This window comes from Prenolepis imparis, unplaced genomic scaffold, assembly GCF_030444845.1.
Source record: "Prenolepis imparis isolate NDT839.2.m4 unplaced genomic scaffold, iyPreImpa1.0 SCAF_12, whole genome shotgun sequence".
In the NCBI taxonomy this organism is placed as follows: Eukaryota; Metazoa; Arthropoda; class Insecta; order Hymenoptera; family Formicidae; genus Prenolepis; species Prenolepis imparis.
Genome location: NW_028141170.1, coordinates 14,259,721 through 14,275,051, shown reverse-complemented (window position 1 = coordinate 14,275,051; position 15,331 = coordinate 14,259,721). Strand labels below are relative to the sequence as shown.

The 15,331-nt window shown below is 53.0% G+C and overlaps 1 protein-coding gene across 1 annotated transcript; it reads left to right on the top strand.

Annotated features, from left to right (window-relative positions):
- Positions 1-1,491: 1,491 nt before the first annotated feature.
- LOC145943393 (uncharacterized) lies at positions 1,492-2,004 on the top strand. Its single transcript, XM_083050909.1, has one exon. The coding sequence runs from the start codon at positions 1,492-1,494 to the stop codon at positions 2,002-2,004; it is 513 nt and encodes a 170-aa protein (XP_082907035.1).
- Positions 2,005-15,331: the final 13,327 nt, after the last annotated feature.

Sequence of the window (15,331 nt, the reverse complement as noted above, 5' to 3'; positions counted from 1 at the left end):
ACGGACGACTTCGAGAGGCTCAAGGCCAAGAGACAAGATCAATTGGCCGGAAAGGAGCTCCGAGAAGAAAGGTCCATCTTGGATCCCACGACGCCGAGGAGTCATAGCCGGGCCTGGTCACGGCTTGACCAAAAGGTAGCCGACTTCGCGGACGAGATCAACCAATCTCCGACCATCGATGTTACGGCTCGAGGACTGGAAAACATAACAGTTCTCAAAAAGTGGGCCATCCTCAGTAAAAACCTGAAGGGTACAGTGAGGAAGGAGGTATCAGAAGCGGCCTGTTATCTCCAGGCTGCGCTAACCGCTCTGGCTGCCACAAACATGGCGGCCACTCCCATAGTCTCAGAACGGGAAGGGGAAAACGAGGTGGAGAGCCTAAAGCGACAGAATAGGATCCTAAGATCGGAAGTTCTGTTCCTGAAAGGCGAAACTAAGCGCCTTAGGGAAGGAAATGGCATTGCACCGGGGAAAAAACCCTGGCCTCCACCCACGAAAACAGCATGCACTGAAAATAACTCCAGTGCAAAGAAGGGGAATATCCCTCCAGCCCCACCAACAATGGAGATGGAGGTAGACATGGAGGAGATAACTACACAACCTCCAACCATAAGACCCCCCGTAAAGGGAGTCACCAAAAATCTGGAGGATTATCCTCCAGGGATTACGGATGAAGAGGACTTGCGGAAGTACGATGATCTAACATCGAAAATCCAGAGCCTTCTCGACAAAAGAGAGGAGCTCAAGAAGGGCGCCAAAGCGCCCCTATTGAGACCCTCTCCCCCGAGTAAGAAGACCCCTCCGGCCACCAGCCATCAGTACGCCGTGCCCCCGGAGGGACCGGTCCCTGTGAGTGGAGCCGGGAAAAAGTGGAAGAAGCAGAACCCCACCCAAAAGGGTGAAAGTTTTAAGGTAAAGGAGCAGGGCAGGGTTGAGCAAAAACTCAAAGCCCAAACTGCGGAACTTACCGCCAAAAATCCCCCTCCGCTCCCGCTGCCTTTGAACTCCCAGGAGTCATCCTGGACAGAGGTAGTGGGGAGGAAGGAGGCGAGGAAAATAAGGGCTACACAATCCCAGCCCATAGCATCCTCTTCCGCAAGAGACAGCAAGGCCTCCCCCCTCTGAGTCAGAGGGTAGAGGGGAAGGCCGGCCCCAAGAATGCTGCTGCGAGGAGATCGCGGAAAGCTCCGAGGACGGCGAAAGTTACGATCACCTGCCCCAAGGGAAAATACGCCGAAACCATAACTTTGGCCCGGCAGAAAATTGACCCCTCTGAGCTTGGTGTCGAGTCCTTAAAGGCGAGAAGGGCTGCCACGGGAGCCATATTATATGAGATTCCGGGCAAAGCTAGAGCCCAAAAAGCGGACCTTTTTGGCACAGAAGCTTAAGGAGGCGCTCGAGGGCAGGGAGGGAGTTCGCGTCACTCGCCCCTGTAAAAAGGGGGAACTGCGAATACGCGGATTGGACGAATCCGTCACAACTACAGAGGTGATGGCGGAAATCGCCAAAAAAAGAGGGTGCGAGGTCTCGGAAATCAAGACCGGAGAAATAAGGTTCTCAAAAGGAACCATGGGCACCTTATGGGTGCAATGCCCTGTCGCGGCTGCAGAAAAAATAGCCGCGATAGGGAAGATTAAAATGGGCTGGGTCGTGGCCGGTGTGGAGTCGCTGAGCGCGCGCCCGCTCCAGTGCTTCAGATGTCTGGAGAAAAGGCACGTCAGGGCGCAATGTAGCAGCACGGTGGACAGGAGCGGATGCTGCTACAATTGCGGCTCACCCGGCCACAGGGCCAATGTGTGCAAGGAGAAGACGCGCTGCGTCTTATGCACAGAAGCCGGAAAGCCGGCGAACCATCGCGTCGGCAGCGAAAGCTACCACGCGAAAAAGAGAAGGAAGGCTGCCAAGGGCAGCGGACAAAAGGAGAAGAGAGGAGGAACCAAAGGGGGCTCCGGGGATGGCTTGGCCTCCCCCGTGCCCACCCAAGGTTTGCAAGCAGAACAGTGAGGGGGAACCAAGGGGGGCTCCGGGGATGGCTTGGCCTCCCCTGTGCCCACCCAAGGTTTGCAAGCAGAAAAGAGAGGGGGAACCAAGGGGGGCTCCGGGGATGGCTTCGCCTCCCCCGCGCCCGCCCAAGGTTCACAAGTAGAGGCGCCCAAACCCCAGCGGAAGCTAAGGGAAAGGGGCGCCTCTATACAGGTGAAGAAGGTGGGAGTCGACACTCCCCCAGCTCAAGAGAACGAGTTGGTGGAGGTGGTCATGGAGGAGGCCTAAACAACGTCTATAATGACGAAGAAAATAGGCCTCCTCCAGGCAAATCTCAACCACTGCGCCAGGGCCCAAGATCTTTTCCTGCACACCCTGGCGCAGTGGAAATGTGAGATTGGAATCGCGGCCGAGCCGTATCGGGTTCCACCGGACCATCCGTGTTGGGCAAGTAACGATATGGGCTCGGTCGCGATTACATGGAGGAGGGAAACAGACTCCCCCGCATGTATAAGAGTTGGAAGCGGGCGAGCGTATACAGCCGTGGAATGAGGCCCACTGTGGCTAGTAGGATGCTACATCCCCCCAGCGTTGACTCTGCTACGTTCGGGGATATCCTCGATGAGATATCACTCATCGTACAGAGGAGACTCTCCGAATCCATTGTGGTCGCCGGGGACTTCAATTCCAAATCGGCGCATTGGAGTTCCCGGCGAACGGACCATAAAGGCAGGGTCTTGGAGGATTGGGCAGCGGTTCTCGGCCTCTGCATTGTCAACCAGGGGTCGAGCAGCACCCTAGTCAGGCCGCAGGGGGAGTCCATTATTGACTTAACATGGGCATCTCCCCCTGCGGCGGACAGGATTAGTGACAGACGGGTGATGGACGAAGAGACCCTCTCCGACCATTTATATATCCGGATGAGGGTGGACATCACCCGCCGGGGGATGCTGAACCGCGCCCAAGGGTGGGACCTACCTAAAAAAAGGTGGGCCCTAGCCAAACTGGACTCCGAGTCCAGTTACGGCGTAAGCCCTGCGGCCGGGGATCGGGCGGCACCCCGTCGCCGCCCCCCTGCCAAATTCCTCCCTCAGGGGAGGGCCTCGGCGGTGCCCCAGGCCGATGGTCGAATCCCGTAAAGGGAGGGAACCGCGGCCTGGGGAAGGGGGATCACAGGGGCCCAGAAACTGGGCCCCACGAACTGGGTCTCATTGCACGTGGTCCCCCCGGGAAGGGACGCGGCAGCGGCGGCCCTCTCACCGGTCCCATAGAGCGCCGGTGGAAGGGCACCACTGCCTGCGGTGAGGACTCCCCCCCTTTTGGGGGGAGCCCTCAGGAGAAGAGCCCCCGGAGCGTTGGCCGAATTTCCCGTCCCTTTAGGGAGGGAGAGGGGGCCCCGCTCCGGGGGTGGGGGGTGGCGGCTCGAGCGGGAACACTCGAGCCGTGATCCCGTCCCCCAAACTCTTTGAGAGGGCGTGACAAGGGGGCGGTGCCCCCTGCGTCACAACCGGGAAAGGACCGCACGACCAATTCGCGGGGTAGGAATCCTCCTCCTCTCGGGGAGGATGCTCTCCTGAGATAGGTAAGGCCAGGGAATGGCAAGAAGTCATGCTCGGCAGTTCCTTGCCATCCCCATAAACGCCAGCGAAGGCACCCGCTGTGGTTTTAGTGAGGTAGGTCTTGGACCCCATCGTCGATCCACATGTGAATCGACGATGGGGGACAAGGTGTCCCACATAACCCTCATCCCCTACTCGGGGGGGTGAGTGGTACCATGAGGTTTCCACAGAGCAAAAAAAAAAGTTTGTGATTGGACACTGATTCGACGAGAACTACAGAGTAGTTATATTTAGGTATCTCTTATCTTAGATAAACGGTCGCCAGTTCATTTATCCTCCAATGAACAAGGAATGCCTTTGTTTCAGATACTGTGCACTGGTCCTTTGTCACCATCCAACGTGCTGTCAATATGGCCGCCGTAAATACGCAGTTCCTTTGTGTCGACCCACTGCTTTCAAGATGGCCGCCTCGACACGTTGGCACAAGTCTGGATGACGCAATTATTTCACCCCTAAGTATGCTAATTTTCACCTCCCTTTCTCACCTTCCTGTTTTTTAATTAGTCCCTTTTCTTTTGTTTCAGGTCTTCGCGGGATACCAGGATCACCAAGGACACCAAGAAAAACTATAGACTTCCAGGATCGCGGGATTCACCAGGGTAAGTAAATTTCACAGCACTGATATTTTTTATAACACTAATAAAAAATATAAATATATTTAAATATTTCAGGCTACACTCGGAATCTTTCGATTCCCGCTATCACAATACAATCTTTGACGCAATTCGGTTGCATGACTGCGCACTTCGCGAATTCTCGGTTTTACAGAGATTGGTTATTTTCGCTCGCGCTTGTCGAATCCCGAATTTAATCTCGCGTCGCGATTGTGGCTATCTGCCGTTATGGACTTCGCTGGTTATTATTCGAACTAATAGAAAGAGTTTAACTTGTCTGATTGTTCGACCGGCGAAAGACTTCCTTCGTCTTTCTTCGCTCGCTCTTTATATATGAGTCTTCCCACTACTGGGTTCCCCCACTACGTTCACGCCTTCGGCGGCTCGACGCATGCGCCTTCTGCGCCGCACATCTCGCGCTTACGCTATCAATAAACTATATTATAAAATTATATTTGTGCGCCTTTCTTGGGTTCTCCACCCTTATCGCACTGTAAACAAACCATATATTAACTTAAAATACTGAACATAACTTGGCCGCGTTCCCACTGAAAGTGTAGGAAAGTGCAGATTTTCCAATAGTGGAAAGTACAATCGCGTTGCACTTCTCTGCCCTTTACGCATTTTCCTGACTTTTCGCTCGCGACTTCGCTATTGCCGTTAGTCATTCTCATTTGGCCTACTCTGGTCTGTCGTTACATGAGATAACAAATAAAATATAAAGAAAAGATAATAAAATATATATCACTCATTCGCGATCTCGCTACACGCTTTTGCATGCTTTATTGCCTTTCGCGCTCGGAAGCTTCTTCAACGATTCGCGCGTTTAGTTAAAATGATAATATAAAATAATAAAGTTAGGCAATAATTAGCCTTGTCATTATGCCTTTATGTGCACTTTTTGCACCTTGCCCTTCTATTCTAAGAACTTACTAAATATCTTTATTTACAGGCTCCGCTCCGCTGTCGTCGCCTGTCTCCTCCGGGTTGCAGCGTTGCAAGATCGCCACCTTGGCTGCGCCTCTGCTGTCGTCTTCCCGGTGTTCGGTCCTCACGACTCTAAGCCTCTGGACCACTTTCGGTGTGGGTGTTGTTGGACCGACTTCCGCTGCTGACTCGTGGTGGCTCCTTCGTTCTGCCGTGTGTCCCGGCGAGGAAGTTGATTTTTCCTCCGGCTTCAAGATTAGGTTGTATTAAATACCCCTCTCGTTGGACGCCACCTTGTCGTGGTGAGAGGACTCACCCATCTCGCTGGAGAGATGGGTGCTAAGAGCGTCCTATACGGCATGTTTGCTGTATGACTCTCTCCGGCGTGTGGAATGTTTTCCACACGTCGGGGAGGTCTCTCACGTCGAGAGACACGGGGCCCGGCTCCCTCGAGGGTTTATCGCCCGCGAGCCGGTAGGGGTAGGCGGCCTTGACTTCAATCGCCCAGTGGCACGACACCGTTAGGGGGAGGACTGCTCTCCCACCGTGCACTGGGGTGTTGGCGGGTTTACCCGCCCTGGGGGGGATTCTGTCTCGTCGGTGGTTCTTATGGTCAGTCTCTCGTCTGTGCGTCTGGGGCTCGCTTCAGTCTGTACGGTTCGGGGGGGTGTCGGGTGTCTTGCGGCTCTGCCGCGGGGGGGATGTGGGTGCCAGTCGCCCTCGTGTCTGGGGTTGGGGTGGCGTGGCGGAATTCTCCGCTCCGTCGCTCGCGGCCTGGCATGGGGTGCGGTCCGGTGTCCCACAAGGAGGAAGACGGATCGGCAGTTGATATGCCCGTAGATATGCGGGCATCCGGAAATTTCCGGACTGCCGGTCCGGGCCTTTCCCGAGCCGTTCGGACGTCTCCGAGGCGGGGTCGGGAAGGCGGTGACGCGGCCTGGGTGCTGATGGAGGGCTTGCCCTCGTCCCAACGTCTCATGGCTGCGTGGGCGGCATGAGTGCTGGATGGAGGATTTATCCTCGCCCCAGCGTCTCATCGCCGCACCCCGGAGTGGGTGCTGGTTGGAGGGCTTGCCCTCGTCCCAGCGTCCCATCTCCAGGTCTAGGATGTGGATGTTGGATGAAGGATTCATCCTCGTCCCAGCGTCTCACAGTTGTCTCCCGCGTGGGTGCTGGATGGAGGACGTGCTCTCGTCCCAGCGTCCCAGCGCGCGTTGGCGAGGCCGCCCGGACGTCTCCGGGGTCGGGGTTCGCCAACAGGAGGCGACGGGCGGTAGGGTCATATGCCCGAAGATATTCGGGCATTCGGTATTCTCCGGACCTACCGCCCGGACCGCTCTTGGGCCACTCGGACGTATTTCAAGCTCGGGCCGAGGGCGGTGTGGTTTTACGTCCCCGCAAGGGTTTCGGGCTTGCCCGGGTCGCCGTGCGCGGACGGTCGCCGAGGCCGCTCAGACGTATTCTGAGGTCGGGGCTCGGCGACGAGAGAAGATATCGTCGGGTGGACGCGACCGCTTCCGTTCCGAAGCGGCCACCCGACGGAAGGCGTTGCCCTTCCGCTGGACGTGATTCCCGGCGGAGGGCGGCTGGTCGCCACGGCGGGTAAGGCGGGGCCGGGGAGCGGCGACCCCGTCCCTACCGTCCGTGGGGCCCCCCGGGTGGCGCCACCTGCCCACGAGGTCGGAGACGTGGGACCCCTGAAAACCCACGATGGGCGTCAAAACCCCCGTGGGCCAGTAAGGGGCCGGAGTGATTGGCCGGGGTGCGCGTATTCCCCCCGGTCAAGGACATATGCAGACTCCCCGGAAGAACTTTGGGCCCGACCAGCGGGGTGTGGCCGGTCACGTTTCGTGGCACCCCCTGATCGGTGAGGGTATACCCTGGTCTGCAGAGCCGCGGCAGGGACGGGGAAAAAAACCCAAATGACTGATACAAATACAAACATAAAAATAAATGATGGAAGAGAGTCGGGAGAAAGCGCACGTAGCAGCGCACAAGCGACGAGCATAGACCTGGATCAACCGCGAGTCGTCTTGAATCGAATGATCCAAGATTGGGTACAGGACGGGATTTCATTGACCCCAAGTCCAGAGGAAGTAGCAGTGTCGGAGGAGTCAGTTACGGGTCAAGCTGAATACCCGCCTGCCGAGACATCGACTGTGGTGCGGCCGGCGGAGTCGGTGTTTACCGGAGTTCCGAGCGAATTTACGGAGTGCACGCAGATGACGACGTTGGAGCGGCCTGGTCTTAATAGGGCTTCCACGGAGCCGATGGAAGATAGGCCGAGGATATCCGGATACGAGTCCACTCGCGAGATGGATTACGAAGATGACGGTGTATCCGTAACTAGTGCTGCGTCAACGTTGACTTCGGCGTCTGTCCTCGGGAAGAGGAAAGCCAAGGTTGACGAAGAGGGAGCCCCTCAGCTGAGAAGGAGTACCAGACTCAACAAGAGGGAATGCATTGCTTCTGACAGAGACAAACAAGGGGCGCAACATGCGACGCAACGCAAGAAGAGCGTCAGTAGGAAGAAGTCTTCCAAGGAAAACTTCCCCCGACTCCCAGGACTGTGGATGCTGAGGTGCAATCACAGTCGTGCTCGTGCTCTGAGGCCGAGAGCAACCTATCGAAGGGAACTATCCAATCAAGGAGAAGAAAAGGATATGGCGAGCCTACCATTGAATCGAGGATGAGACCGCTGCCCAAAACGGTGGAGGAAATACATTCGGCTCCAGCCGAACAATTAGGCGCCAGTGCTGCTGAGTGGCTTGACGACATCGACATATGCAGAGTCGGCAGCAGTTACCAAGGCGAAGTCAGTGGCCATATCCGCAAGAGGGTCATGACGATAAAGGAGGTTATTCGCGTACTGACTGACAAGTTAGAGGATTCTGGCGACCCAAGTTACCTGAGGAGGAAGAATATCGAATTGGCAGCTGAGCTGAAAGTGGTTAGACGAGAGACGGCGAGACTCCAGAAAGACGTGGAGATCTTGCAGAAAATTGTCTTGGACTTAAAGCCATAGAAAGGCGAGATTACAAGACGTTCATAGAAGGAGATCCGACGATGGTGACGATCGATAAGGCAACCTCGTCTAGATTGCTGAGCCAACAAGATCCAAGTCCCGGGAGCAATGAGCGAATCAACCTGACACAATGGAGATGGTGATGAGGCCTCCATTAAAGGGTGTCTCCACCCCTATACCGGCGGCAGAAAAAAGCACCTTGTATGAATTTAAAGATATAGACAGTCAACTAACCAGACAAATAGTTGATTTGGTCTCAAAAAGGAAAGAGGTCAGGGAGGCTATGAAGAAGAAAGGAGAGAGCCCTGCATCAGCTCAATCCTCTATCCCACCTTCTCATTCTCGAGAACATAAGGTCGGAGGACCCAGAGTAATCGAGAATATACAACTCGTTCCACCAAGGGAGCAAGCGGTGCGGAAGGCAACATCCGATCAGCCCAAAGGGACTGAAAAATGGGAGAAAGTGGAGAATAAAAATGCGCGGAAGAAGAATCAGCAGGAAGCCGCTCTCAAACCCCGTACCAGCAACCTCCCAAGGAACCAAATTCCAAGGAGCCAACCCCAAGAAGAAGGGCACCCAGAACTGCGGCTGTCGCGATCAAAGGTGTCGCTGAGGATTTCTCATATGCGGAAGCCCTCAAGAAATTAAGGGATAACATCGCACTTCCCGATTTGAAGATCGATAAATCCAATGTGCGGCATTCCGCTAATGGCGGTATAATTATAAAAATCCCGGGAGTGGGTAAAAATGAGGAAGCAGACGCCTTAGAAAGCAAAGTGTCTGAAGTTTTAGGAGAGACAGTCAACGTAACAAGACCAAAGATTAAAGGCGATCTTCGACTAATCGGTCTCGATGATTCGGTGGTAAAGGAAGAGGTCGCTGATGTAATGTCGACAGCAGGCGGATGCAAGACGGAGGAGATCAGAGTCGGAGTCATTCGCCCAATGACAAACGGCCTCTATAATGTGTGGGTCCCGTGCCCACTTGGCGCCGCGATCAAAGCAGCGGAACTGGGGAAGATAAAAATTGGGTGGTCTATAGCTCGCATAGAGCTTCTTAAGGCTAGACCAACCCAGTGCTTTAGTGCTGAGATCGGGGACACCTTCGCAATAAATGCCAGTCCGTCATAGATCGAAGCAATACCTGCTTCAGATGCGGGCAGGACGGTCATCCGGCGTTATCATGCACGAACCCTGTACACTGTGCTCTCTGCGCAGAACAGGGAAAAGACGCGAAGCATAGAGTCGGCTCAGGCACATGCAAGGCTGACTTTAAAATAATAAAGACGGACCCGGGGCGGAGGCTCGAGAACATGGAAGTAGACAATGTTTAGATTGCTGCAATGCAACCTGAATCTGAACAACAGCTGGCGCGCGCAGAACATGTTCGAACAATACACCATCGAACTGGATGTTGGCATATGTGCGGTCTCTGAACCGCGTCACGTCCCTGACAATCCGTTCTGGTTCTACAGCACGAACAAGCTAGCTGCCATTCACTGGAGAACCAATGGAGTCACACAGGCATGCACTATCGTACATCAAGCCCGTGATTCGTGGCAATCAGATGTGGAAATATAAACGTATTCTCCTGCTACATATCCCCCAATTGTAACCGGGGAGATATTTTGAATTTTCTCGACAACTTGGGGGTTGTTATTCAAGGATTGGGTGATCGAATCATAGTGTGTGGCGACTTTAATGCGAAGTCCACACTATGGGGTTCGCCGAATACGAACGCTAGAGGCGAACTAATAGAAGAATGGGCCGCCGAACACGATCTGCGTATTATTAACTCGGGCACAGAGGCCACCTGCGTGAGAACACAAGGGTCATCCATTATCGACCTAACGTTGGCAACAACTGACGTGAACGAGCTGATAAGCGAATGGAAAGTCCTCAAAGGCTTAGAAACGTTGTCAGACCACGAGTACATCAGTATGGTGGTTGGTAGACGCGTTAACAGAAGAAACATGAACGATAGGAAGGTAAGGTACCCACAATGGAACTGGTCCAAGCAAGACGTGGACAAATTCAGAGCGTCACTCGTATGGAACTGCTCGGTGATTACCCCACAAATGGATGAGAATTATAACACGGCAGAGTCGAAGGCCAAATGGCTCAGTATGGTTATGAGACGGGCATGTGATGCATCTACAACCAGATCTGGAAACCGACCGTGTAAAAACCAGGCATATTGGTGGAACGAGGAGATTTCCCAGTAGAGGGAGGAATCGATCAGAACCCGGCGGGCGTGGACACGGGCCAAGAGTAGGTTCTCGCAAGACAGAATCGAATCGCTTCTGAATTCGTATAGAGAAGCCAAAAGAGCACTGAGAAACAGTATTGGCAAGGCCAAAACTGCAGCCTGGCAGGAACTCATTAGTACGATCGATTCGGATCCATGGGGCATGCCATTCAGGATTGTGCTAAATAAATTGCGGCACTCATCGATAACCCTAACGGAGACCTTGGAGGAGGACATCACCGAACTGCTCCTCGGCAAACTTTTTCCGATTGGGGAGACACACGATCCCTCGATCACATGGGAGAATTGGCGATGGGAGAATTGGCGATGGGAGAATGAAGACGACCGATATATGGTAACAACAAGAGAGGTCTATGAGATAATCAAGAGTAAGGCGGGAAACAACACCGCTCCTGGCCCGGACGATATAAAGATGAATATCTTGGGAAAAATACCGGCTGAGATGTTACCTAGAATCGCCGGATGCCTCAGTGAATGTCTGAGAGAGGGAACCTTCCCCTCTCGATGGAAGAAGGCAATCCTTGTCCTGATTCCAAAAGGGGGACCCGCAGACGATGAGATACCCAAAGTAAGACCAATCTGTCTACTGAATGAAATGAGTAAAATATTCGAGAAGGTCATAGTAGACAGGCTACACAAATGGATGAACGACAATCCAACGCATCAGCTCTCGGATAGACAATATGGTTTTCGAGAAGGAAGGTCGATTTGTGACGCACTATTAGAAGTGCAACAGACCGTCAATGAAACGATCGAATATGGTGGTATAGCAGTCGCGGTAAGCATTGATATACCCGTCGGGCCGGGCCTCACCCGGGCCACTCGGAAATCCGAGTTCGGGCCGGGTGGGGCGGAGTTTTATGTCCCTGACATGCTGGATAGAGGGTTTTGACCCTCGTCCCAGCGTGCTACAAATAGTCGCCGGGGCCGCTCGGACATATTCTGAAGCAGGGCCCGGCGACGAGAGAAGATACTTCCGATCGACCGGGACCGTTACCCTTTCCGAACCGGTCGATCAGAAGAGGCGTTTGCCCTCCGACCGGAAGTAATTACCGAGGAGGGCGGCTGGTCGCCACGGCGGGTAAGGCGGGGCCGGGGAGCGGCGACCTCGTCCCAACCGTCCGTGGGAACCCCCAGGTGGCGCCGCCTGGCAGGGTACCCCCGTTGTCGGAGGCGGGGGACCCCTGAACTATGGTAAGGGGCTGGGGCCCTGAGAGGGAGCCTTATGGGTTTCCTCCCATGGGTGTATGCTGAATCCCTTGGAGCACCGAGAGCTCCGGCCGGGGATGCGGTCGGTCATGTTTCGGGGCATCCCCGGCTGGGTGGAAGATACGCCGTCAGCAGAGCCCTGTCAGGGTAGTTGGATTTTTAACGATGAATAACTTAAATCTCAATATAAACAGAACTGATAAAGATACAATGGACGGGATTCCGCTGACAAGAGCCAGGGAGGAAAAGAACGAGGGAAGCGACAGTCATCACCAGAAGAATAGCCAGCACTGGGGCAAATGTCCCAGTACCGGGCTCTGCAGAAGGTAGAGACTTGAGCAAGGAGCGAGAAAGGGCCACTAAACACACGGAAGGCAATCCGAGAGTGGTCCTAGAACGCCTGACAGATGTGGGCGCCATCGGAGAGCGATCATATTCACTGGCGGTATCCGAGGTGCAGAGCTGCAGCAGCGGCCGCTCAAGAGGAGCTGTAAAGAAGAAAGACCCTCCAAGTCCGTACTCCCGGACGAGAGGAAGAAGTGCTCCATCTCCGACGCCATCAACGTCGACGTACGCAGATAGGGGCGAGGATGAGGAAGAGGAGGAGGAAGAGATCTCCGCGTCGGAAGAGGATGAGGAGGAGGCCGTGGTCGAGATTGAGTCCTCTTCCCAAAACCCCCCTAAGAAGAAGAAGGGATGCCCAATAAAAACGGGCGAATTTGACGGACTCGCGGAGGCGAAGCGCGAATACGCCAGAGCCGAACCCATCGAAATGCACATTAGGGTGGAGAGGGAACTCTTGGAGTATTGGACCGGTAAGAGGAACACCCGCTCCATGAAGGTCCTTTTAGGAGAGCCTCCGGAGGCGAATGAGGAGGATAAAAGAAGCCTCCGAGAACTCACGGCCGGGAAGAATGGCGGAGCTCGAAAAGGGCACGATAGCGGTGAGAACGGAGAACCGCTTTTAGAAAGGGGTATAAGGGCATCTCCCGGAAGGTCCTAAAGGAGGTGGCAGAGGTGGTGAGCGCTGCCGCCAAGGAGCTTGGTCGCCGAACAAAGAGACGAAAGCCGTAGACTGGAGGAAGAAAACGCCAGACTCAAGGGCGAACTAGCATCGATGAGGAAGGAGATGGAGGAAATAAGAGAGGAGGCTCGGGGTCTGAGAGGAGTACCCGGCATGGACCGAAACTCACAAACCACAGCCCTCACTCCCGTCCTCACCCCCACCCCCATGAACGTCTCACCGGTGCACTCCCCGAGGAGAAGAAAGAGGAGTAAAACCAGTGAGAGAGAAAAAGAGGATGGTCCTAGGGTAATCATCCTACAACCAGCAACTCAGGAGGAGGGAACAGCCTCACGAGAGGCTAACATCGTTAACCGGGTTGCACAAATGATAGCGGCCCGGTTTGAAGCCATAGAGGAGAGGCTGCTCCCGGAGAGGAGCTTCCGCCCCCAGCTAGAGGCCGCAAGCAAAAGAGGAGCTGCCAAGACTTCTGCGAAATTATTTGCAGAGGTGACGGCAACGGCCTCAAAGAAGAAAAAGGAGATAGAAGGGGGGGAAAGTCGTTAAGACACTTCCCCCTCCTAGTAGCGTGGCTCCCCAAGGGGAGAACAAGAAGAAGGGCAGGAAGGAAGGAGAAGGGGAAAGGGAGCCTGAGCACGGGACTGATTACCCCAACTCCCATGGAGGGACTTCTTCCCGGGCTCCCACGACAGATGGTTGGATTGTCGTGGGCAACAAAGAAGAAGGGGACTGTGACAACAACCGAGGGGGAAAAAGCCCCTTTGGCAAATGCTACAAAGCCGGCCTACATCCACAGGGACAATGACCCGAAGGGGAAAGGAGGCAAGAGGACATTTTTTTTACTTGCAGGAAATGCGTTACGCATACCCTCGTTCCTCGGGAAAGGAAGCGAGGGTTATGTGGGACTCTCCTCACCACCTCCGAAAGCTTAGCATTTCCAATCCTGACGGATTGACTGTGCCAAGCCCATGGAGATGGGAGGCCTACCCACTAAAACCTGCAAGGTGACCTTCTCGGGCGTTGTTGGGGCTCCGCGGGAAACTGGCAATTGCACTACTTCCGGGAAGCCCCCGCCTTTCTGCCCGTGGGAGCCGCCGCATTGGTTTGCAGCGACTCCCTACCCCTCGCCTGTGTAAACTTGGCGAGGGGCTGTCATCCCTTTTGTTGCGGTGCAGAGGGGTCACATCTCCACACCACGCCCTCCCGAGGGGATTGGATCCCGAGGGGCGGGACCGGGCCTCAGGTTTCCCGCCTGAGATCCGGTCCCTTTCCCCATGTGCGGTTTGACTGAGGGGATCCTAGTGGTGGATCCCCTCGCCATTCATGGAGGTATAGCACCCGTGTTGTAGCTTAGGACGGTCGCGCAGGTTTCTTCCGCGCGTTTCTTCGTGCTCCCTCCCGCGAGGCCGTATAGTGCGACCGACAGGCGCTCACAGCTCGAATATACCCGTTTCAGCAGCAGAGCCGAGACCTGGATCTTCCAAGGAGTGAAGCCAAGGTACCTGTAAATAAAAAGAGAGACATGTATATAGTTAGTTATAAGTTTATTTAAAATAATAGTTATAGAATTTAAAAGAATTATAATTAAAGTTATAATTGAAAAAGAAATAAAAAGTTAAATAAAGTTAAAATGTAAAATAATATAAATATTTAGAGTTAGATCAAAATAGACTTAAGTTTTGAATATTGAGTTTTGAGTAAAAGAATAAGTTGTTTTTATTTTGATTAGCAAACTTTAGGTTTGATAAGATTCTAATTATAGAGTGCGCAAGAGCAAAAGTTAATTTAAATAATAAGAGCGCAAAAGTAATAATTGATTTTGATTTAGTATCAAAAGGAGAAATAAATCCTATAGTTATTTTGAGTTGAAACATTAATTATAATATACGCACGATAGAGCGTACGAACAGAGTTTTGTAATATAATTAATTATAACCTTTATTTAATAATTAGAATAAGTTTATAATATCGCAAGAAAGCGAAATATATGAAAACAAAAATAAAAAGAAAAGAATTAGAGAACGATCCGTATGATCAGTGCGAGGTCAATAAACGAAAGTTGACGAATCGTTATAAAACTCTAATGACGTAACCCTATACATATTTAAAACACATTCCAATCACTAATTCAGTTAGGAAATGATTTTGAAATAACGTAATGCAAAATCAACAATAAACAAGTGTCGAAAAATGAAAACACTGATTGAAAGTTATTTTATAATTTAAAACAAGCAGACAGATGCTATTCATTTTAAGTTTCATTAGAATTATGAATTGACGTTATTTTTAGTTGTGAAAAACAATCACGGTATGAAGTCAATTACAAATATTAATTTATCAATATTATATTCAAGGAATAAATGATTGAAGTGTGTAAATATATAAATATGTATGTACAGATAGTTTTAAGCATTATAATATAAGCGAAGCGTCCGCTAAGTACGCGAGAAGGGAAATGATGCGATTGGCTAGCGCGAGCGCGGTGGGGATGACTAGGTGACTACCCAGCGGCGAGCGCGCATTGGCAAGCGACCTGATGGTGGGGCGCGCTGAACTACAGCCAGTGCGGAGGACACGGATTGGCCGGCGACCCAGCAGTGGGGAGACGTACTATAAGAAGCGGCGATCCGAGGACTCGAGAGCTTTAGACTCTCCGACTCC

Bases quoted from the DNA above. Each gene is read 5' to 3' on its own strand.
- LOC145943393 (XM_083050909.1), top strand. From the start codon at position 1,492: ATGGCGGAAATCGCCAAAAAAAGAGGGTGCGAGGTCTCGGAAATCAAG.